Source organism: Dryobates pubescens, chromosome 22 (genome assembly GCF_014839835.1).
Source record: "Dryobates pubescens isolate bDryPub1 chromosome 22, bDryPub1.pri, whole genome shotgun sequence".
Classification (NCBI taxonomy): domain Eukaryota; kingdom Metazoa; phylum Chordata; class Aves; order Piciformes; family Picidae; genus Dryobates; species Dryobates pubescens.
Window position 1 is genome coordinate 158,764 of NC_071633.1, and position 23,051 is coordinate 181,814.

Here is a 23,051-nt window from a genome sequence, read left to right on the forward strand (position 1 = left end):
GATCTATGAGCAGCCAGCAGCGTAGGAGTTGTCTTGCAGAGGTTGATCGTTGCAGGCTGGTCTAGGGACAGGAGTTTCAAGTGTTGTAAACAGTCATTGCCCCTTGGTCAGTAACCCGCAGTGCTGTGCAGCAGCATTTATCTTGCTCATCTCTGCCTAATGCTCCTTCTCTTCTTGTACTGTGTTTTTCTTTCTTTGGCCTACTATTACTACAGCATTCTCAGTGCTTTTACTCCCTCGTTGCCTACTCCTACACTTTTGCACCCTTTCTTTGTGCTCCAGATGGCTTCAACGTGGAATATTAGAGTCTAGAGGAGCAGCACTGCAGTCACAGTAAACTGCTTTTGAAGTGCCAGCTGAGCTGCATGCTGCTCATCAGGGGATGAATCTTAAACCAGAATTTCAGTGTCAGGTTTGCAAAAGAAGTGTAAATGTCACCCTTTGGGATTCAGAAGGTGTGAAGTAGTTGTACTTCCTTTGGATGTTGCTTGAATGGAGATGCCAGTGCCACCTTAAAACGCTGGAGACTGATTGTGCTGTGTGTGGTGCCCGGAAAAACCAAAACTCACCCTTGGATCCTGACCCACAGGTGGGGTTGTGGATTCCTCTGCCTTTTTCCATACTCCTCAGAGGATGTTTGTTTTAGGATTATGCAGGGAAGTTTTGGTAAGGTAATAAATTAACATGGAAAAAAGACTTTGGAATCATAATGGTCTCCTCTGGAGCGTGTACTTTGGACCCTTTCAATGCTCTGTACAGAGCCTGGCTGCAATAATCTCTGTTCCAAGGTCTCAGACAACATGGGGCTGAATTAAGTGTGGGTAAGGGTAGCTGCCAGGATATTCATGCAGAAATTCTGTTACAGAAAGAAAGAAGCAATGAAGATGAGCTGTGCATAGGAGCACCCAGTTCAAAGCAGTTGTATCCTCAGAGCTGAGACACAAATGTGTGAACAGGATCACAGTTAAATTGCTGTGGGTGTTTGGGCAGTTACACTGAGCTACAGCTCAGCTAACTTCCCTCTCAGTTTCAGATGTATGTGAAGGTGACTCTTCTGGTGCTTATGATTTAGTTTCCTCAACTCTGCCTAGTTTTGATTTTGCAGTTATTTGCCAGTGGGAGCTACAGTGGCTGGAGTGGCTCTTGCTGCTGTGACTAATCAGCTTGAAACTAAGACCTGAAAAAAAAAAACATTTTGGAGGATGACATGGCCACAAGAGCCAAGCAAACAAAACCCGCACAACTGAAACAAAACAGCAACAAAATCCAAACAAAAGTCAAACCAAACCAACAAAACCCCAAACCAAAAACCCCTACATCCAGACAAAACAAACCAGCAACAACCCAGCCCCTGAACCCAAACCTGTCTCCTTCCAGAGTGAGATGCTGTATGCCTGTGATAGCATTTCCTGGATATGATGGCTTTGGTTTTCTGTTGGGCTGTATTTTTCTGCCTTGTGTCTCTGCACAATATTCAGCTTGCTGCAATCCTCTTCAAAGGCTGAAGTTACAAGTTTTGCTTTCGTTTTTAGCTGCTGTGGTTGGAAGCAGCAACCTTAAGCAACCTACTGGAGGCTCAGACTGCAGTGCAAGCAGACACTGTGAGGAAGGGGTACACACTGTAAGTAAATCTGATGTACTTGGAAATCTTTCCCACCGTTGCTGTGTAGCAGATACCTTCCTGGTCCTAGCTGCTTTAAACAAAACTGATTTTATTCACTTTCCTTTTCAGCAGGACTCTCTGAAAATGGCAGAAGCTCACCAGGCAGTAGCTTTTCAGTTCACAGTAACTCCAGATGGGATTGACCTGCGGATGAGCCATGAGGCACTGAAACAGATTTACCTATCTGGTGTCCATTCATGGAAAAAAAAGTTCATCAGGTTCAAGGTATTTTCAATTGGTCAAGGCCAGCAAGCTTGAGGACTGTTTCATGTTCTGGAGATTTGGTGAAGTTTTGTTGAGACAAAACCTAGCACTTTTTGTCTTTATGGCAAATACACTTCCTTACTTGAAAAGCCTTGTGTGGGTCTTAGTGAAGAGCTACAGAGGAAGGCAGTCCTCACTGATGCTGTAAAGACTGAAAGGGTAGAGCTGTGTGACTTACTCTATGGCAACAAGATGAAACAGCCGTAGACATGAACGATACCTGGAGTTCTCCTCACTTTCTTCCTAGCACATGATGTAATCTTTTGGCATACCTCAGAAATACAACCAGTTGTTATTTTTAGTGTGGTAGCACTGAGAGGTACAAGACCACACTCTTGATTTTAAGTATTCCTTTCAAAGATTTCTTTCACATTCAGGAGAATGTTTGCTGTTCAAAAAGTTGCCTGAACATCTCTCCTGTGTGCTGAGCAGTAATGGTTTAGATGAAATACTTGATATAGATTGTTGGGAATTTATTATGTCTATGTTGTTAGCTCAAGGATGAACTTACCTGGCTTGCTGCTCAAGGATGAACTTACCTGGCTTGCTGCTGTCTTCAGCATCTTTCTCAAAACCATTTTTACCAGTACTCCTAATTAAATCTTCTTACCAAGCTGTGAGAAGGACTGTTGAAGTGATGTCTCAAAACCCCCTAATTCCAGTTTTCAGTTTCATGTTCAGTAGAATATTTTTGCCGTATCACAGACTCACTGAATCTGTCTGGTTGGCAGAGGCCTCCAAGCTCATCCAGCCCAGCCTCCACCCAGCCCTGCAGGCTCAGCACCAAACCATGGCCCTGAGCACCAGGCCCACAGCTGCTGGGACACCCCCAGGGATGGGGACTCCAGCACTGCCCTGGGCAGCCTCTGCCAAGGTCTCAGATCCCTTCCAGGGCAGAAGGATTTCCTCATCTCCAGCCTGAGCCTCCCCTGCTACAGCTTGAGGCCATTACTTCTTGTTCTGTTGCTAATTCCCTGTGAGAAGAGACCAGCACCACCCCCTCCACAACATCCCTCTTGCCTTATTGCCTTTCTGTTTTCCTTTGGCAAGCTGTAACTCAGTGTAAGTGGGAGTTACCAGAGTGTCATTTATTGCAAATTTATTTGCAAATGTCAGTAAGCAGGAGCAGTGTTTTCTACAGAAGACCTTAGAAGTTCCTTTAATCCTTGCTACCACTGTGACACTTTCCTGCAGCCAAGTCAGGCAGGCCTAAGGATGGATGACCCCAGTGTGTTGTTCAGGACTGAACGGTGTCCATGTGGTGATTCTTGTTTCTTTGGCTTTGGTGCAAGACAGTGAAGTGAAGGCTTTCCTTTGCAGAATGGAATCATCACTGGGGTCTACCCTGCTAGCCCATCCAGCTGGCTCATCGTGGTGGTGGGGGTGATGTCAACAATGTATGCCAAAGTTGATCCTTCCTTGGGAATCATCGCCAGGATCAACCGCACGCTCGACACCACGTGAGTAGGCTGCAGAGTTCCCCTTCCTCTGGAGGTTTGTGTATAGCTCCTTTGAAGCTCAGCCTGGTGAAGTATGTCAGCTTTGGAGCAGCATGTTTGTGCCCCAGGAGCAGCTGTGTGAGGGTATGAAAGGGGTAGGTTCTCACACCAGTGTTCCTGCATTGTTGTCAGAGGATTTGGGAAGCACATTTGGCAACCGCTGTGGCCTTTGATCTTGCTGCGTGAGAGTGTTTGGAAAGGAGTTCGTGGGCAAGGGTTAAATGGGCATGAAGCTTGTGTCAGACCTGCCTGGTTTGCAATACTAGGTTCTCTGGAGAAATTAAACTGGCACTGACTGGCTGCTGCTGGCTTTTGTTTGCACCAGTGGCTACATGTCCAACCAAACGCAGAACATCGTCAGCGGGATCCTGTTCGGCACGGGGCTGTGGGTCGCCCTCATTGTCACTATGCGCTACTCCCTGAAAATGCTGCTGTCCTACCACGGCTGGATGTTCTCTGAGCATGGCAAACTCTCTGCAGGCACCAAGCTGTGGATGGTAAGGATGTATTGTCCCCCTTTTTCATCTTCACTTCTGTCTGATCTGTAATCAAACTAATGTTTTCTAGGTTTTCCCTTGCTTGTGTTTTCTGTGTCCCAGGACAGGAGGCTGTTCTGTAGCTATTTCTGCTAATTACTGTCACCCTCTGATGCTGGAATTGCATCATCAGGAGAGTCTGGTAAAAGAAAGAGTAAACACTTCAAGAAGAACTTTGAGGTTTGCCAATGCTTTGGGACTCTGTGACTCGAGTGCTTTTGCTCTGTGTGCCTGGATGACTTAAAGAGCTTGGGCTGCAGCACCAAGGAATCTTGTCCTCCCCAGAAAGTGCTACTCTGATTCTTTTATTCTGCAATGCTAGGGTTTCTACTCAGCCAGTCTAAAATTAATCTTGTGCTTGAAGACAATGATATGACAGAATCGCAGAATGGTAGGGGTTGGAAGTGACCTCTGCAGCCTATCCAGTCCAATGTCCTGCCAGAGCAGGGCCTCCTAGGGCAGGTCACACAGGAACACATCCAGGTGGGTTTGGAGAGTGTCCAGACAAGGAGATTCCACCACCTCACTGGTCAGCCTATTCTAGGGCTCCAACACCCTCACACCAAAGAAGTTTCTCCTCATATTGAATGTCCTGGCAGTTGATTTAGTGCCATGTCTCTGACATGAGCTGGAGAGAAGGCATGCAGGGAGCTCATGGTGCAGTTTGCACATCAGGATGGGTGGCTCCTGTCGACTCGCTTGGTGTTTTGGAGCTTGAAGGGTGTGATAGGTGTAAAGTGAGGAGATGTCCACAGAGATGCTTTAAGACATGAAGCAGATTTATTGGTGCTTGGACTCTCTTTTTTCAACTCATTTTTTGACAGCATTGTCGTAGAAGTGATTTATGTACTCTACTATGATAAAATTAGTCCTGAGGGACTGGGAGATAGAGAGAATAGCAGGTTGGAAGGGACCTCAAGGATCATCCAGTCCAGTCTCTCAAGGTAAGAATACAGTTGAAATGAGCTGGCCCAGCATCCTGGCAAGCTGGGCATTGAAATTGCCTAATGCAGCAGAATCCATCCCCCTCTCCGGGCAGTTTATGGTAGAAACTCAAACTGATAGACTAACAACATGCCATGACTCATTATAAAATATGTTCAAGAGCAGGTATGCAGAGTGACAGACTGGAACAGAATGCAAAGCTCATCTGTGACAAATGACATTTCTATTTGATAGTTTCTCCTGGAAGCAGTGTCAGGAGCCTCATGACTGGAGTTTGTGTAGTCCAGGCTCTGGAGGGTAAGGCTCTCTGGCAACTGCTTGAAAGCTGCAGCTGTCTGGGTTTCAGCATGTCTACCAGATAGATATTTAAAGCTGTTAATATTATCTTACCAGCCTTCAACAGTAGGAACTCTAATGCTGCTTATCATGCTTTGTTGCACATTCGATTTGTGGGTTTTTGTTGCATTTGTATTTGTGTAGTTTGTGTTCTATGTGTTTGTAAATAAAGAACACTGAGAATGGGTTGGGCTGGAAGGGACCTCCAAAGCTCATCCAGTTCAACCCCTCTGCACTCAGCAGGGACATTCTCCACTGGAGCAGGTTGCCCAGAGCCCTGTGCAGCCTCACCTGGAATAACTCCAGGGATGGAGCCTCAACCACTTCCCTGGGCAACCTGCTGCAGGGTTCCAGCAGCCTCCTGCTGCAGAACTTGTTCCTCACATCCAATCTCAATCTGCTCTGCTCTGCTTTGAAGCCATTGCCCCTGGGCCTGTCCCTGCAGGCCTTTGGGAACAGTCTCTCTGCAGCCTTCCTGTAGCCCCTTCAGGTCCTGGCAGGCTGCTCTAAGGTCTGCCTGGAGCCTTCTCTTCTCCAGGCTGAACACTCCCAGCTCCCTCAGCCTGTCAGCTGTATAGGTGTTTGCCCAGCAGTGGCTCGTCTATACTTAATAGGAAGCTCTGTTTTAATGCCTTGTTCTTTCTTTAGCTCACCCCACAAGAGGGCTGGTTTCCCTAGCAGAACAGGCAGAACACTCAGAACTACCTCAGCTTGCTAGATTGAATTGGTTTTCAATGGTTCTTCAGTGTTGTGTGATTTGCTGGAAAGGTTTTCCTGGTTTATTTTTCTTAGCTGTTTTTCATGATGATTAACAGCTTCAAAAGTGCTGTTGTGAATATACTGTCTTGTAGTCATGCTGGTCAAAAACCTGAGCCTTGCTTTCACTCTTCTCATGCACCAATTTCACCTTCTAAAAAAATTATTGTAGCAGAAATAGAGGGGGAAAATCTAAGTATTAGGTTAAAAACTAGGCTACAAAATAATAATCTGTGACCAGATTCAGTGCATGCTAGAAAGAGAGAATCTGATGTATCTGGATGGAACCAGAAGTAACTCTGTGTGCCTGGCAGACCACTTCAATGGTCTTAAGCTTTTCTACTTAAGCTTTTCTACTGCACCAGGCCACCTGGCAACAGATGGAGTACATCTGTCCCAGAGGAGGGGAAAGGTCACAGTATATGAGAATGGCCTGTCCCCCAAAGGTAAAAAGATTCTGGGGAGGGAACTGGCAGCTCTCATCGACAGGGCTTTAAACTAGTTTCGAAGGGGGGAGGGGCTGAAACTAGTCCCCTCAGGCAAGAGTCTAGGGGCAGTAAGCTAGGGTCAGAGGCCAAACCAGCAGCCCAGCTGAGGTGCATGTACACTAATGCACGAAGCATGGGAAACAAACAAGAGGAGCTGGAAGCCTTGTTGCAGCAGGAAAGTTATGACGTAGTTGCCATCACGGAGACGTGGTGGGATAGCTCACATGACTGGAGTGCTGCAATTGATGGCTACAGGCTTTTCAGGAGAGATAGACAAGGAAGAAGGGGTGGAGGGGTGGCCATGTACATCAGGGAGGCACTAGATGCCATTGAGCTAGAGATTAGGGACAATCAGGTTGAATGCTTGTGGGCAAGAATTAGAGGGAAGACCGGTAGGGCAGACATCCTGGTTGGAGTCTGTTATAGACCACCCAACCAGGAGGAAGATGTCGACGAAGCATTCTATAGACAGCTTAAGGCTGTCTCAAGATCTCCTGACCTTGTCCTCATGGGCGACTTCAACCTGCCTGACATCTGCTGGGATCTCAACACAGCAGAGAGGAGGCAGTCTAGGAGGTTCTTAGAGTGCATGGAGGACAGCTTCTTATCCCAGGTGCTGTGTGAGCCTACCAGGGGCAAGGCTATGCTTGACCTCCTCTTCACCAACAGGGAAGGGCTGGTGGGTGATGTGGTGGTCGGAGGCTGTTCAGGGGCCAGCGACCAGCAGAGAATTGAATGCTCAGTATTTGGTCAAGTTAAGAGGGGCAGCAAGAAGACCTCCACTCTGGACTGCCGGAGGGCGGACTTCAGGTTGCTCAAGGAAATAATTCAGAGGGTTCCTTGGGAGAAAGCCCTTACAAATAAAGGGGTCCAGGAGGGCTGGACCTGCTTCAAGAAAGAGCTGATGAAGGCTCAGGAGCAGGCTGTGCCAGTGTGCCGGAAGAGGAGCCGCCGGGGCAGACGGCCAGCCTGGCTGTGTAATGAACTTTTAATAGAACTAAGGGAAAAAAAGAGGGTGTATAATCTTTGGAAGAAAGGTGAGGCAACCCATGGAATGTTTAAAGAGGTTGCTAGGGCACGTAGGAGGAAAATTAGCGAGGCAAAAGCACATTTGGAACTTAAACTGGCCTCTGATGTGAAGGACAACAAAAAGTCCTTCTATAAATATATTAATAGCAAGAGGAAGGGCAGGGACAACCTCCACTCCTTGGTTGACATGGAAGGAAATGTTGTAACACAGGATGAGGAAAAGGCAGAGGTACTTAACACCTTCTTTACCTCAGTTTTTACTAGCTGGAAAGAACGTCTACCAGACAGCTGGCCTGCAGAGCTGGCAGAGGGAGCCAGGGAGCTGCATGGTTTCCCTGTGTTCCATGAGCAAGTGATAGGAGCTCTCCTCAGCAGCTTGGACCCCCACAAGTCCATGGGACCAGATGGGATCCATCCTAGGGTGCTGAGAGAGCTGGCAGATGAGCTGGCCAAGCCACTCTCCATTATTTTTCATCAGTCCTGGCTCACTGGAGAGATCCCAGATGACTGGAAACTGGCCAACGTGGTACCCATCCACAAGAAGGGCCGGTTGGATGAGCCAGGGAATTCCAGGCCTGTCAGCCTGACCTCAGTGCCAGGAAAGATTATGGAGCAGGTCATCCTGAGTGCAATCACACAACACTTAGAGGATGGCCAAGGGATCAGGCCCAGCCAGCATGGGTTTAGGAAGGGCAGGTCCTGCCTGACCAACCTGATCTCCTTCTATGATCAGGGGACCCGCCTGGTGGATGTGGGGCAGGCTGTGGATGTAGTCTACCTGGACCTCAGCAAGGCCTTTGACACCGTTCCCCATAGCAAACTCCTGGCCAAGCTGTCAGCCCATGGCTTGGATGGGAGCACACTGCGATAGGTTAGGAACTGGCTGGAGGGCCAAGCCCAGAGAGTGGTGGTGAATGGTGCCACATCCAGCTGGCAGCCAGGCACCAGTGGTGTGCCCCAGGGATCAGTGCTGGGCCCCATGCTCTTTAACATCTTTATTGATGATCTGGACGAGGGCATCGAGTCCATCATCAGTAAATTTGCTGACGACACCAAGCTGGGGGCAGGAGTTGATCTGCTGGAGGGTAGAGAGGCTCTGCAGAGGGACCTGGACAGGCTGGGCAGATGGGCAGAGGCCAAGGGCAGGAGATTTAACACATCCAAGTGCCAGGTTCTGCACATTGGCCACAGCAACCCCAGGCAGAGCTACAGGCTGGGGTCAGAGTGGCTGGAGAGCAGCCAGGCTGAGAGGGACCTGGGGGTGCTGGTCGACGGTAGACTGAACATGAACCTGCAGTGTGCCCAGGCAGCTAAGAGGGCCAATGGCATCCTGGCCTGCATCAGGAACAGTGTGGCCAGCAGGAGCAGGGAGGTCATTCTGCCCCTGTACACTGCACTGGTTAGGCCGCACCTCGAGTACTGTGTCCAGTTCTGGGCCCCTCAGTTTAGGAAGGAGGTTGACTTGCTGGAACGAGTCCAGAGAAGAGCAACAAAGTTGGTGAGGGGTTTGGAACATAAGTCCTACGAGGAGAGGCTGAGGGAGCTGGGGTTGCTTAGCCTGGAGAAGAGGAGACTGAGGGGTGACCTTATTACTCTCTACAACTACCTGAAGGGAGGTTGTAGACAGACGGATGTTGGTCTCTTCTCCCAGGCAAGCAGTACCAGAACAAGAGGACACAGTCTCAGGCTGCGCCAGGGGAGGTTCAGGCTGGATGTTAGAAAAAAGTTCTATACAGAAAGAGTGATTGCCCATTGGAATGGGCTGCCTGGGGAGGTGGTGGAGTCACCATCACTGGAGGTTTTTAGGAGAAGACTTGATGGGGTGCTTGGTGCCATGGGTTAGTTGTTTGGGTGGTGTTGGATTGGTTGATGGGTTGGACGCGATGATCTTGAAGGTCTCTTCCAACCTGGTTTATTCTATGTATTCTAAGCTCTTACAAATTCTCTTCTACAGGTTTATTTAAGATATAGTGTTCATAGATTCACAGAATGGGTTGGGTTGGAAGGGACCCTAAAGCTCATCCAGCCCAAACCCCCTGCCTTGGGCAAGGACACCTCCCACCAGCACAGGCTGCTCAGGGCCTCATCCAGCCTGGCCTTCAAAACCTCCAGGCAGGAGGCAGCCACAGCCTCCCTGGGCAGCCTGTGCCAGAGTCTCCCCACCCTCACTCAACAATTTCTTCCTCCTCTCCACTCTCAATCTCCTCTCTCCCAGCTCAAAGCCATTGTCCCTCAGCCTGGCACTCCCAGCCCTTGGCCAGAGTCCCTCCCCAGCTCTCCTGGAGCCCTTCAGGTACTGCAAGGCTGCTCTGAGGTCTGCCTGGAGCCTTTTCTTCTCCAGGCTGCACAGCCCCAACTCTCCCAGCCTGGCCCCACAGGGGAGGCTCTGCAGCCTCTGCTCCTCTTGGTGGCCTCCTCTGGAGCCTCTCCAGCAGCTCCAGGTCCTTCTTGTGCTGGGGGCCCCAGAGCTGGAGGCAATGCTGCAGGTGGGGGCTGAGCAGAGCAGAGCAGAGGAGCAGAATCCCCTCCCTGTGCTGCTCTCTCCCTGCTCTGGCTGCAGCTCAGCACTCAGCTGGCTCTGGGCTGCCAGGGACCAGTGCTGGCTCCTGGGGAGTTTGTCACCAACTGACAGCCCCAAGGCCTTCTCCTGCAGGCTGGCCTCAGCCACTCCTCACCCATCCTGGATCTGTGCTTGGGATTGCCCTGCCCCAGACACTGGGCCTTGCCCTTGGTCCCTTGGGCAGACATGTCTGTGTCTGCAGATAGTGTTTTGTTGTTTCCTGATCTAAGAGCTGTGGAGTAAAATTGCCTCCAAGTGTGGAATTACATTTTCTTATGAAAAGCTGAGATTTTATTTCTCATCTGGCTTCAGATTGTGTGACAAAACACAACTAGATGTTGTTGGGCTCATAGCTGTATTGTATCCACAGCCATCCAAAAATCTCAGCTGCAGATCCATTTGCAGGGTGGTTTCTGCAGATCCTCTTAGTTCTTTGCTGCCCAAAGTAGCCTCCTCTGGCTGTGATAAGCAGTGACCATGAGAGATGAGAGAGCTTGCATCTTGCAGGTGGATTTGTCATTTGGGAGGGGCTGTGGAGGAGAAGGGTTAGAAATTGAGTGGTGGAAAGGCACATTCAACTGTCTCTGGCTTCAGTCTGTGGGTCTGTATCCAATGTATACTGCAGTACATTGGACCTTGGACAATAAAGGTTCCCCTGGATTGTTGGTGTAATCCCTGGCCTTGCTTTCATGATGCAGTAGGTGGATAATGGTAAAACCCTTTCCTGTGTAGCCTGGAAGCTGCATGGCCTAGACTTTGAGCCTAGTGCATGTCACAGCTGAGACGTAGCCGTAGATGGAAATGCTGCTTCTGTCTTCAGCCTTCCACAGGAGCTGCTGTGCTGTCTGAAGCTCAGGTGGAGCTGTCATCTGTGGCTGCTTTGTCTGGTTGCTGGGGCTCTTGGTGGAACACAAGCAGTGAGTGGAGCACTGATGTGCTTGCATGGTTTGGCACCTGTGTTTGAGGAAGCTTCTAGTAACATCAGGGCTGTTCTGACTTTGGAAAATATTAAACCATTACCCCAAAGCCTAATTACAGTTACTTGGCATCCTCAGATGAGTGAAGGTCTTGCTAATGATTCTTGTTTTGAAGCACAAGATAAATATTTTTGTAGAATCCCTATAGTAAACTGTAGTTTCTCTGGAACATCTGCAGTAAAAGATCAACTGCTGGAACTGCTGTGTTAATGTTACAGAGGGAAAGACATGAAGAAAAGAAGTGTTCGATAACTCTGTCTCTATGTTCTGTCAAGATCATAGAATCATGGAATGGCTCAGGTTGGAGGGGACCTCAAAGATCATCAGCTCCAACCTCCCTGCCATGGGCAGGGACACCTCTCAGCTAGACTTGGTTGCCCAAGGCCTCATGCAGTTTTGACTTAAATGCTTCCAGGGAGGAGGCAGCCACAGCCTCCCTGGGCAGCCTGTGCCAGAGTCTCAGCAGCCTCACACTGAAGAACTTCTTCCTCCAGCTCCACTCTAACCCTGTTCTCCCTTGGCTTCAAACCATTGCCCCTTGTCCTGCCTCCAGACCCCCTCAGCAAAAGTCTCTTTGCAGCCTTCCTGCAGGATCCCTTCAGGTCCTGGCAGGCAGCTCTGAGGTCCCCCTGGAGTCTTCTTCTCTCCAGGCTGCACACCCCCAGGCCCCTAAACCTGTGCTCACAGCAGAGCTGCTCCAGCCCTTGGATCATCTTTGTGGTCTCTTGGCCTTCCTCCAACAGTTGTGCCATTCAAAACCAGCATTGCCTCATGCCCAGAAGATTGTGTGGCAAGTCTGGAATCCCTTCAACTAACATGTTTAGAAAGGTAATGTCAGGGCCCTTTTGATGTGGCACACAGTGATAAATGTGATCATTTGCTACAGCAAGTACAGTGGGAAAAGCACTTTGTTACTCTGTCATTTTCCTTCTGCTGAGCCCTAGTAAGCTGGGTTTGTGTGCTTTGTTTTTTCAGACACTTGTCAAACTCTTCTCAAGACGTAAGCCCATGCTGTACAGCTTCCAGACATCTCTACCCCGGTTGCCAGTTCCAGCTGTTAAAGACACAGTCAGCAGGGTGGGTACCATCACTCACAGACTTTCTTCAGTGATGATGTATGTAGAGTTAGATGCCATTGTGTGTGGTGGTTGTTTTGGTTTTCCCAAGCCTTATAAAAGTCTTGCATGGTGGAATTAATGTGGTGTAATCACGGCATGTTAGGGGTTAGAAGGGACCTCTGGAAATCATCCAGTCCAGCCCCCCTGCCAGAGCAGGGTCACCCAGGAACACATCCAGGTGGGTTTTGCAAGTCTCCAGAGCAGGAGACTCCACAACCTCTCTGGGCAGCCTGCTCCAGGCTCTGGCAGCCTCACAGGGACAAAGTTGTCCCTTCTGTTCCCCTGGCACCTCTTCTGCCCCAGCTTGCCCCCAGTGCCCCTTGTGCTGTGCTTGGCCATCCCTGAGCAGAGCCTGGCTCTGTCCTTCTGACACTGCTCTGCACATCTTTGTAGAATGATGGAATCATTCAGGTTGTAAAAGACCTTTGGGATCACCAAGTCCAACCACTAACCCTACATGAAAAAGAAAGGCTGTGACCAACCACTGGAACTGTGACAGTTTGAAGCTGGCATAATTCATACTGGATGATGTGGTGTCTGGTGTAGAACTATGCAGCCAAGTGTGATTTCCAGGGCTTTTGAAAGAGATGGTTTGTTATCTCCCACAGCCTGAACATTCACAGATGTGGAAATCAGAAAGCACAGACAGAAACCCAAGGACTGATCTTTGTGGTTTTAGAGAAAAAACTCTCTCTCTGCTTGATCCTGGAGGAGTTTCTCTTTTGAGTGGAAAACATATCTTGAGAAAAGTAACCTCCTCCCCTGGGGATTTACTGACAGTGTCTGGAGAAAGAGCTCAGTTTTGTGGTCTTCAAGATGTTTAGAAGAGTGTAGAGCAACATCTTGTTTGCAACCTGATGAGTGGAGTCTGGGTAGTCTTTCCTACTCAGCTGCTCTGTGCAGGAAGGGCACGAAGCTGTTGAGTGGCTGCTGTCCTGATGCTGATTCTTTTCCTGCCTTGCAGTATCTGGAATCAGTTCGTCCTCTGATGGATGATGAAGAGTTCCAGAGGATGGAGGGACTTGCCAAAGACTTTGCATTCAATTTGGGACCAAGGCTTCAGTGGTACTTGAAGCTAAAATCCTGGTGGGCCACAAACTATGTGAGTAGATAAATAGAAGGCTCAGTCATGCAAAGAGTTGATTGGTTACCTGTTGCCTCTCTTAGCTTCCTTTCCATTGCTTGTGAGATCTAAAAGGTGGTGACGGAAAGTCCCTCAGATCTTTGTGGATTGTGTTGGAGTCCACCTGATGTACTCAGAAATAATTTGTGTGAGGGGGTGAATGGAACTTGACAAAGAGGTGGAGGTTGTTACTCTGGAGCAGGAGATTTGGCTGTGGCTGCTGTGATTGCTTTTGAGGTCTGTTCATTTGCCTAGCGAGGCTGAGTTCTCGGCAATGGCCTGGCTACCCAGGTGGCTGGGAAGAGGATTTAGAACAACTTCTTGACCTAGAAGAGCTAAAGCATGCAGAAGAGGAAGGAAGAATTGTAACACTGAGTCTGTTTGGGTTTTGCCAAAAAGAAGCTCCAGCCTCCAACCTCACAGTAAGAGCTGTGAGATAAAGGATCCCTGCCCTGTTATCTAACACTCAAGCCAGCAGCCTAAACTGTCCTGGGAAATTCTGCCAATCCTTCAGGAGATCTGACACATTTCAGTTCTCTGAAGGTGGTGATTTCTTCAGAAGCATATCAGTGAGGTACAGCTGGATTTAACTTAATTCTCTTGCCCCTTTTTTGCTGTTTTCCCTGAAGTTTTAACAGAAATTAGGGGGAGGTTAGTTTTATTTTGTGAATAAAGGGGCAAGCTTGCAGTTTCCTCCCTGCTTCTGTCTGGAATGTTTCTTGTTGTGGAGTCAGTAAGGTGGAAAACACAAACTGGGAATCCTGAGCCTCACAGAACCGTTGGAAGGGATTGAAATGAAATGGATAGGGAGAGGCAGGGAATCAATAAAAGTATAAATGGTGTATTGGCCCAACTTCCCCCCACAAACTAGATACCAAAGTTAAGAACAATTCAGAGCCTGGGGGGTTTGGCTGGAAAACACTTTCAGTGTCTGTCTATACAATAACAAACAGCTGAGGAACAGTAGTTGGACAAAAGGTAAGTCCACACGCTGAGACTTCTCCTGAGTTAACAAGAGGCAGGCGTTGCCCCAGAGGCTCCAGGGGAGCATCCAGGTCTGCTCGTCAGGCAACATTGCACTTGTAAGAGTTCCTCTTTGGTCTTCTGGGTTTGGGGAGCCTTCCAGAGCTGCTGTTATGTAATCCACAATGCCAAAAGCCAAACTGGAGCCAGCAGAGCCTGCAAGCTCTTTGCAGCTAGGGCGCTTCGCGGCAGGGAGAGGCGGCGCTGCCCCGGGGAGAGCTTCGTGGCAGGGAGAGACAACGCTGCTTTCCAGCTCACTCCTTCCCAGTATCTCCAAGAGTAATTGCGTCAAACAGCACCAAGAGAAGTAGGGAACTCAACCTATTGCATCCTGGTCTTGTCACAATGCAGGGATTCTGACACGTGGTGTGGGGTAGGGTCCCTGTGCACCGACCCCAGCCCCAGGCGGGAGGAGTTCCTTCTGCCCCTTTTACACCTTGTCTCTTTCCCCCATCCTGACTCCATAAGGGGGAGGGGGAAAGGGGAGTGCTGTGAGCACACTACTACAGGGACCTCCAGTGATCATCCAGTCCAACCCCCCTGCCAGAGCAGGTCACAGGAACACGAGCAGGTTGGCTTTGAAAGCCTCCAGAAAAGGAGACTCCACAACCTCCCTGGACAGCCTGCTCCAGGGTTCCAGCACCCTGACAGCAAAGAACTTTCTCCTCATGCTGAGGTGGAAATTCCTGGGTTCTAGCTCATATCCTTCTGTTTTCCTTTCTGCTGCAGGTTAGTGATTGGTGGGAAGAATATATCTACCTTAGAGGACGTGGACCAATTATGGTTAACAGTAACTATTATGCAATGGTAGGTGAATGCTGTAGACACCTTCATGTGCCAAACAAGTGCTGTCAGATTTCTGTTAGGTGTCTTCTTTTGTCACCTCTGTTTAGAAATCCATTGCCACTGACTGTGTGACCTTTGGTTTTCTTTCTTCTAGTATAGCAAGTGTCTTCAAATGTCTTCAAAGGCAGTGCTGTCTCAATTAATCACCCTAGGTCAGCTCCCAGAACAGTGACTGACACAGTGCTCTTGTGGCAACAAGCAGTCTGGGTAGCAGTGCACTGAGGTGTGTGCTCACAGTCACAGAATCATTCAGGTTTGAAAAGACCTTTGGGATCATCAAGTCCAACCTTTAACCCTGCTCTGCAAAGTTCACCCCTAAACCATATCCCCAGGCACCACATCTGAATGGTCACATCCAGGCTTGGTGACTCCACCAGCTCCCTGGGCAGCCTGTGCCAGTGTCTGACCATTCCTGCTGTGAAAAATGTTTCCTAATGGCCATCCTAAGCCTCCCCTGGTGCAGCCTGAGGCTGTTCCCTCTTGTTCTATGGCTTATTACCTGTGAGAAGAGACCAGCACCAACCTCCCCACAATGTCCTCTCAGGGAGCTGTAGGGAGTGATGAGGCCTCCCCTCAGCCTCCTCTTCTTCAACCTAACCAGCCCCAGCTCCAGTCACTCTGCATTTTCCTCTTTATTCTCCAGGCCCTTAACAGCTTCCTTGCCCTCCTCTGCACTCACTCCAGCACCTCCTGGTCATGTGTTGAGGGCCCCAACACTGTACACAAGGTGTCTGCACAGGAAGGAAAGTTGTAAAATTCAAAGCAGAGAAGAAAAAGGGCAATCTGGTAGCCTTGAATTGAGGTGTCAAGCAGTGTTCCCTTTTCTCCTGGCTGATGAGCAGCTGTCAGGGATGCTTTAGGACTAATGCTGTTTAAGAAGGTTGTGACTGTTGAAGTTTCATAGAGTCACAGAATTGTTTCTGTTGGAGAATACCTCTTGTGTGATGGGAGTCCAACTCGCTGCACTACTGCACATCACCTTCTGAGGCCTTTTCTGTGTTGCCCAGGATAAACTTCTGAGGTGTGGATGAGAAGTACTGTCAGTTTGGGGGTTTCTCTTTAAATGTGGTCTGGCAATCACTAACTTAGGATTCTTCTGTACTTTACAGGACTTCCTTCATTTGTTTCCCACAACCCTGCAGGCAGCCAGAGCTGGCAATATGATCCATGCCATCCTGCTCTATCGGAAGAAACTGGACAGGCAGGAAATCAAGCCAGTAGGTATTCTGGGCTTCAATGGTTGCTGGGCTTTCTCCAGCACAGTCTGCAAGTTGGTTGGTTTTCAGAATGAGAGATGGGATGAATGTCTTACTGTCTGAACAGTGGGAGATTGAACTGACTTGCACATGGACAGAAACTACCAACTATCTGCACCCAGTTCTGCTGCCCCCAGCACAAGAAGGATGTGGAACCACTGGAGTGGGTCCAGAGGAAGCCACAGAGATGATCAGAGGCTGGAGAACCTGTAGGGACAGGCTGGGACTGTTGAGCTTGGAGAAGATAAGGCTCCAAGGACACCTTAGAGCAGCTTCCAGTACTTGAAGTGCTCCAGGAGAGGGACTTTGGACAAGGGCTGGGAGTGACAGGAGGAGGGACAATGACTTTGAGCTGGGAGAGAGGAGATTGAGAGTGGAGAGGAGGAAGAAATTGTTGAGAGTGAGGGTGGGGAGACTTTGGCACAGGTTGCCCAAGGAGGCTGTGGCTGCCTCCTGCCTGGAGGTGTTGAAGGCCAGGCTGGATGAGGCCGTGAGCAAGCTGTGCTGGTGGAAGGTGTCCCTGCCCATGGCAGGGGGTTGGAACCAGATGGTCTTCCCAACCTATTCTGTGAATCAAAACCACTGGATTCTGTCTTGCCAAATCCTTTCAGTGTTTGCAGTTTACAGATCTACCCAAAGGTGGCTGGCACTGGCATATGCTCTTTGCTCTACTTAACAGATGCTACTGCTCTGTGCTAAGCATGTGATGGCACTTTTGAGCCACTGCAGTCTGAAAAGTCTGTGATAATCACAGTGTGAGCAGGAGGAGTGGTTAGGACAAAGGGCTGGACCCTGAGCCGAAGAGTGGGCCTGTGGCAGACTTAAGTAGATATGATGATAAAATCCTGTGTTACTCTACTTCTAGGTAGCAAAGGTAGGCAGAATGAATCCAGTTCACACAGTGTTCTGGGCTGGAAGGGACCTCCAAAGCTCATCCAGTCCAAACCCTGCACTCAGCAGGGACATCCTCCACTGGATCAGGTTGCCCAGAGCCCTCTCCAGCCTCCCCTGGAATAGCTCCAGGGATGAGGCCTCAACCACTCCCTGGGCAACCTGTTGCAGTGTTCCAGCAGCCTCCTGGGGCAGAACTTGTTCCTCACATCCAATCTCAATCTGCGGTTCAGAATGTCCACCCTGCCCAGTGCCTGTGTGCTGGAGTGAACAGTGAGGAAACAATCAAGCAGTTTTCTCAAGGTGATAGCAGGGATCTGAGGAGTTGTTTGTCACTACAAAACTACACAGCCAGAAGTGGCATGCTGCATGGGTTAAGTTTTGCATCTGGACTGGCCATGGAGAGCTCTTTGGATTTCAGATGGTGACTAGCTTCAGCAACCCTCCTTGAAGGGTGAGCTTGGATAGAAGGGGAAAAAGCAAATGCAGCTGCTGGAATGTCGGTGGAGTCCTCCACCTGTAGCAGAATGAACAGGGGAGGGCAAAGCCTTAAGTCCATGTGCTGTAAATCTTCCTGTTCTACAGCCTGCTGCTGCTTTCCTTCCTGATTTGCTGACTGTCTGTGTGAAATGCCACCTCAATGTGCATTTGTGCTGCAGATCCTGCTGCTGGGATCCACGGTGCCACTCTGCTCGGCTCAGTGGGAGCGGATGTTCAACACCTCCCGGACCCCAGGGCTGGAGTCGGGTAAGCAAAGGCAACCAAGGAGAGGAAACATCTGAAGGGAATTCAGGGTTTGGGGTGCTTCCTGCTGCAGTCCTGGCTTTCCAGATGAGGATGTAACAGACAAGGGCACACCAACACCGTGTTCAGGAAGTGGTGAATTGCTCTGGAGTGTGGGGGTGTTTTTCTCTGCAGGGTGACTTTGAAGCGCCAGAGTGTTTTGTTTCTTCCTTAAATTAAAAGCTAGCATCCAGAAGTTGTTGCCAGCCCTCTTTAACCCTCACTTTTCTCCATTCCTCTCTGTCAGGAGCTTTTGATACCCAGGGTTTTATCTTCCTATCAGTCATGTTATCTCAAATATTTCAACATCTTTTGCTTCCTTGACACCCCCCCCCCCCCCTTTTTCCTTTCAGTTTGTGGTTAACAACAATTTCCCAATGTGTTCCTCTCACTTAGGAACATTTGTTCAACACTGGTTGTTTACCTGGCTTAGAGGCAGCTACAGCCTTGCTTCTGTTAAGCTTTTCAGTGCCACTGGCATAGTGTGTGCAAAAGGTCAAGGTAAGACATTAGCTAAGTGAAGTCACCTCTAAGAAGCATTACCACAGAATCACAGCATGTTAGGGTGCTGGAAGGGAGCTCTGGAGATCATCCAGTCCAACCCCCTGCCAGAGCAGGGTCACCCAGGGCAGGGCACACAGGACACATCCAGATGGGGCTGGGAAGTCTCCAGAGCAGGAGACTCCACAGCCTCTCTGGGCAGCCTGCTCTAGGCTCCAGGGACAAAGTTTTCCTTTCTGTTCCCCTGGCAGCTCCTCTGCTCCAGCTTTTACCCCCAGCACCCCTTGTGCTGTCCCTGGACATCCCTGAGCAGAGCCTGGCTCCAGCCCTGCACATCTTTATCCCCAGCAATGAGGGCAGCCCTCAGGCTCCTCTGCTCCAAGCTCAAGTCCAAAACTTCTCTGTAGCACACTAAGCAAATGCATCATCTGGACTTTGTTTCTGCCATGCCCTGGCTCACAGCACTGCTCTGCTGGATCATCTTAAGCTGTGAGGAATTCAGTTTTCACATTTCAATGCTGAATAGAGGAGTCTGCCTGTTGGCTTACAACAGGGTTGTTGTAAGGCTGTTGCTGCAGCTTCTGCTCATTTTAGGAGACTAACAATGTGTTAGCTCAGTCATTAAAAAATAATTGCATCTGTAAGTGCCAGTTCAGAATAGTATGGGATCCTTCACTAGATCAGGTTGCCCAGAGCCCTCTCCAGCCTTACCTGGAATAGCTCCAGGGATGGAGCCTCAACCACCTCCCTGGGCAACCTGCTGCAATGTTCCAGCAGCCTCCTGCTGCAGAACTTGTTCCTCACATCCAATCTCAATCTGCTCTGCTCTAGAAGCCATTCTTCCTGGGCCTGTCCCTGCAGGCCTTTGGGAATAGTCCCTCCGCAGCCTTCTTGTAGCCCCCTCAGGACCTGGCAGGCTGCTCTAAGGTCTGCCTGGAGCCTTCTGCTCTCCAGGCTGAACACCCCCAGCTCCCTCAGCCTGTCCTCATGAGAGAGGTACTCCCTGATGCCTCTGCCTGTCCCAGTGCTTTTATCACAGGCAGAAATGCAAGTGGATGGCCACAGGCATGATGAACATAAAAATGCTTCCCAGCAGTGGCTAGGGCATACCTGCCAAAATGTTTTGGATAGCTGAGGACACCCACAGTGTGGAGCTCTTCCTGGTACAATGTTTCTCAGAATCGTGGGGTTTAGGCTCAGTCCTCATTTTTGACATCTTTCTTTACCATCTCAGCAATGAACCTTTCCAGTTTCATAAGTGCAGAGCAGTTCTTTGTGGCACTGAAGGAATTCAGTTAACAGTTTTCATCCAGTGAGGGTGTGGTAGGTTGAGAGAGGGCTTAGCTCTCCCTCCTCCACAGAGTAAGAAACCACAGCTAACTCAGTCGAAGAGCAAGCTATATATTTACAAGCATATATGGAAAGCAGGTTATATATAACACAATATATACAGGTATTTACAATATATACACAGAAATACACAGCAAAGACAAATAACACAACAAAAATCCCTCCCTCAGGGAGGGATCCCCTCCTTGGAACCCCCTCTCTCCCCCCCCTACCTCCCTTTTTCCCCAAAAAGGGATTAGAGAGAGAGAAAGGCAAGTTACTAAGGAGAAGAGTTGTTAGCAAGCTTCAAAAGCCCATGCAGGATTAGTGTTTGCTTATCTGAAGGCCAACTCCAGCAGTTCGCAGAAGAAGCAGGCAGGGAGAACAGGCTGAAACCTCCAACTCCCCCAACTCCCAAACCGAACTCAACTGAGGGAAAAAAAATTTTCCAACTGCTTCACAATCTAAAGTTGAATTTTTGTTTATCAACCAATGAAATTCGTTTAGAATATCAGAATGTTTTGGTTCTAGTACCAAAAACATTAGCCACTGTGTTCCAGCAGTGTTTGTTCTTAAAGGCACAGCCTCAAACGACCACATTCCACCCCTTTCTAAACAATTTCATTGGCTGTTCGTACTGTCCATCCAATCCAGAACAACATTTACAGTTTGTAAGTAAAGTTCATAGTCCATTCCGGCTATACTCAGATGTAGATGATTCAGAAGTCCAAGAAAATCCAAAATCAAGAAAATGGAAAACAGTTTGTCTCTCCACAGACAAAGCGAAGAAAAGGGAAACAGGGACTCAGGGACTCTCAGTTGACTCAGGGCTCTCAGGGTTCTCAGGGTTCGTGCACTGTAGATTCCTCAGGGACTCTTCCTTTGGACGCGATGTAGCTGTACAACAGTCTGAAATTAAACTCTCTCAGCTAAAGTTAAATCTCTTTGTGGAATACACTGAATTTCACCACTCTCTTGCATTACCCAATAAGTGTGACCCGGACCTTCTGCTGAAACCACCCCTCGGACAGGTTTAGCCTCTCCTGAGGGCGAGAATACCCAAACAGTTGTACCTAACAGATTCTTTTCTCTAACAACAGGAACTCTATCACCTTCTACTTTCTGTAGCAGATCTGAATGTGCTGGTCCAGCTCAGTTCACTGAACCTCTACTATTCACCAGCCAGGTTGCTTGTGCTAAATGTTTCTCCCAGTTTTTCACAGCTCCACCTCCCATGGCTTTGAGAGTGGTCTTCAACAAACCGTTGTAGCGTTCGATCTTTCCTGCAGCTGGTGCATAGGAAGGAATATGGAAATTCCACTCAATGCCGTGCTCTTTTGCCCAGCTCTTTACAAGGTTGTTCTTGAAATGAGTTCCGTTGTCTGACTCAGTCCTCTCTGGAGTTCCGTGTCTCCACAGGATCTGTCTCTCCAGACCCAGAATGGTGTTGCGTGCAGTTGCATGTGGAACTGCATAAGTTTCCAGCCATCCGGTGTTTGCCTCTACCATAGTAAGCACGTATTGCTTACCAGAACGAGAACGTGGTAGAGTGATGTAGTCAATCTGCCAGGCTTCACCATACCTGTACTTGGACCATCTGTCACCATACCACAAGGGCTTAATTCGCTTTGCCTGCTTAATAGCAGCACAAATGTCACAGTCATGGATGACTTGGGAGATGGCATCCATGGAAATGTCTATGGATCTGTCACGAGCCCACTGGTATGTTGCATCTCTGCCTTGATGTCCTGATGAATCGTGAGCCCACCGAGCTAAGAATATCTCACCTCGGTGTTTCCAGTCGAGATCAAGTTCAGAGTCCTTGTCTACTTGGGAAACTCTTGCAGCTAAATCTGCCTGATGGTTGTGCTGCTGTTCCTCAGTAGCTTTGCTCTTAGGAATGTGAGCATCAATGTGTCTCACCTTCACTGGAATTCTCTCGACTCGATCGGCAATGTCTTGCCACAGGTCAGCTGCCCAGATGGGTTTTCCTTTCCTCTGCCAGCCATTCTTCTTCCAGTTCTTTAGCCAACCCCATAGAGCATTGGCTACCATCCATGAGTCGGTGTAGAGATAAAGCTTTGGCCGTCTCTCACATTCAGCTATGTCGAGAGCTAGCTGGACAGCTTTTACCTCTGCAAACTGACTGGACTCTCCTTCTCCATCCTTCGCCTCTGCAACTCGGCGTGTTGGACTCCACACTGCAGACTTCCACCTTCGCTTGTTCCCGACGAGACGACAGGAACCGTCTGTGAAAAAGCATATTTCTTCTCATCATCTGAAAGGTCATTGTAAGGAGGAGCTTCCTCAGCACGAGTTACTCTCTCCTCTGGAGGTTTAGCACAGTTGGTATCTTCAGGCCAACTTGAGATCACCTCCACCAGACCAGGTCTTTCAAGATGGCAATCTGGGAGCTAGGAGAAGTTGTGATTCAGTTCCAATTACTTCAGAAGCTGCTTTCATTCCTTCATAGGCAGCTAGAATCTCTTTCTCTGTTGGAGTGTAATTAGCCTCTGAACCTCTGTAACCTCGACTCCAGAAACCAAGAGGTCGTCCACGTGTCTCACCTGGAGCTTTTTGCCACAAGCACCAGGTTGGACCATTGTCACCTGCAGCCGTGTACAAAATGTTCTTAATGTCTGGACCATCTCGCACAGGTCCCAGTCCCACTGCTTGGACTACCTCTTGCTTTATCTGGTCAAAGGCTGCTTGTTGTTCAGGTCCCCAGTGGAAACTGTTTCTCTTTCGAGTCACATCATACAGAGGTTTCACAATCTGACTGTATCCAGGAATGTGTAGTCGCCAAAATCCCACTATCCCCAAGAAACGTAGAGTTTCTTGCTTGTTGGTGGGATTTGCCATGGTAGAGACTCTATTTACCACATCCACTGGAATGTGTCGGCGTCCATCCTGCCACTGCACTCCCAGAAACTGGATCTCTGTGGTAGGACCTTTCACCTTGTCTCTCTTGATGGCAAAACCTGCATTCAGAAGAATGTCCATGATTTTGTTACCTTTCTCGAAGACTTCCTCAGCAGTTTTACCCCAGACGATGATATCATCGATGAACTGGATGTGTTCTGGAGCACCACCTTCCTCCAGAGCATCATGGATCACTGCATGACAGA

General features: G+C 49.0%; 1 protein-coding gene across 1 annotated transcript in view; it reads left to right on the forward strand.

Moving 5' to 3' along the window:
- The first annotated feature begins 1,738 nt into the window (after positions 1-1,738).
- The window catches only part of CPT1A (carnitine palmitoyltransferase 1A), a 51,365-nt gene continuing 30,052 nt past the window's right edge, over positions 1,739-23,051 (forward strand). Inside the window, exons 1-8 of the mRNA XM_054171676.1 lie at positions 1,739-1,888; positions 3,248-3,387; positions 3,752-3,923; positions 12,029-12,130; positions 13,136-13,273; positions 15,047-15,124; positions 16,273-16,380; positions 17,970-18,057. Of these exons, the coding sequence (XP_054027651.1) occupies positions 1,748-1,888; positions 3,248-3,387; positions 3,752-3,923; positions 12,029-12,130; positions 13,136-13,273; positions 15,047-15,124; positions 16,273-16,380; positions 17,970-18,057 (967 nt within the window). The 5' untranslated portion in view covers positions 1,739-1,747. The remainder of the gene's footprint in view (positions 1,889-3,247; positions 3,388-3,751; positions 3,924-12,028; positions 12,131-13,135; positions 13,274-15,046; positions 15,125-16,272; positions 16,381-17,969; positions 18,058-23,051) is intronic.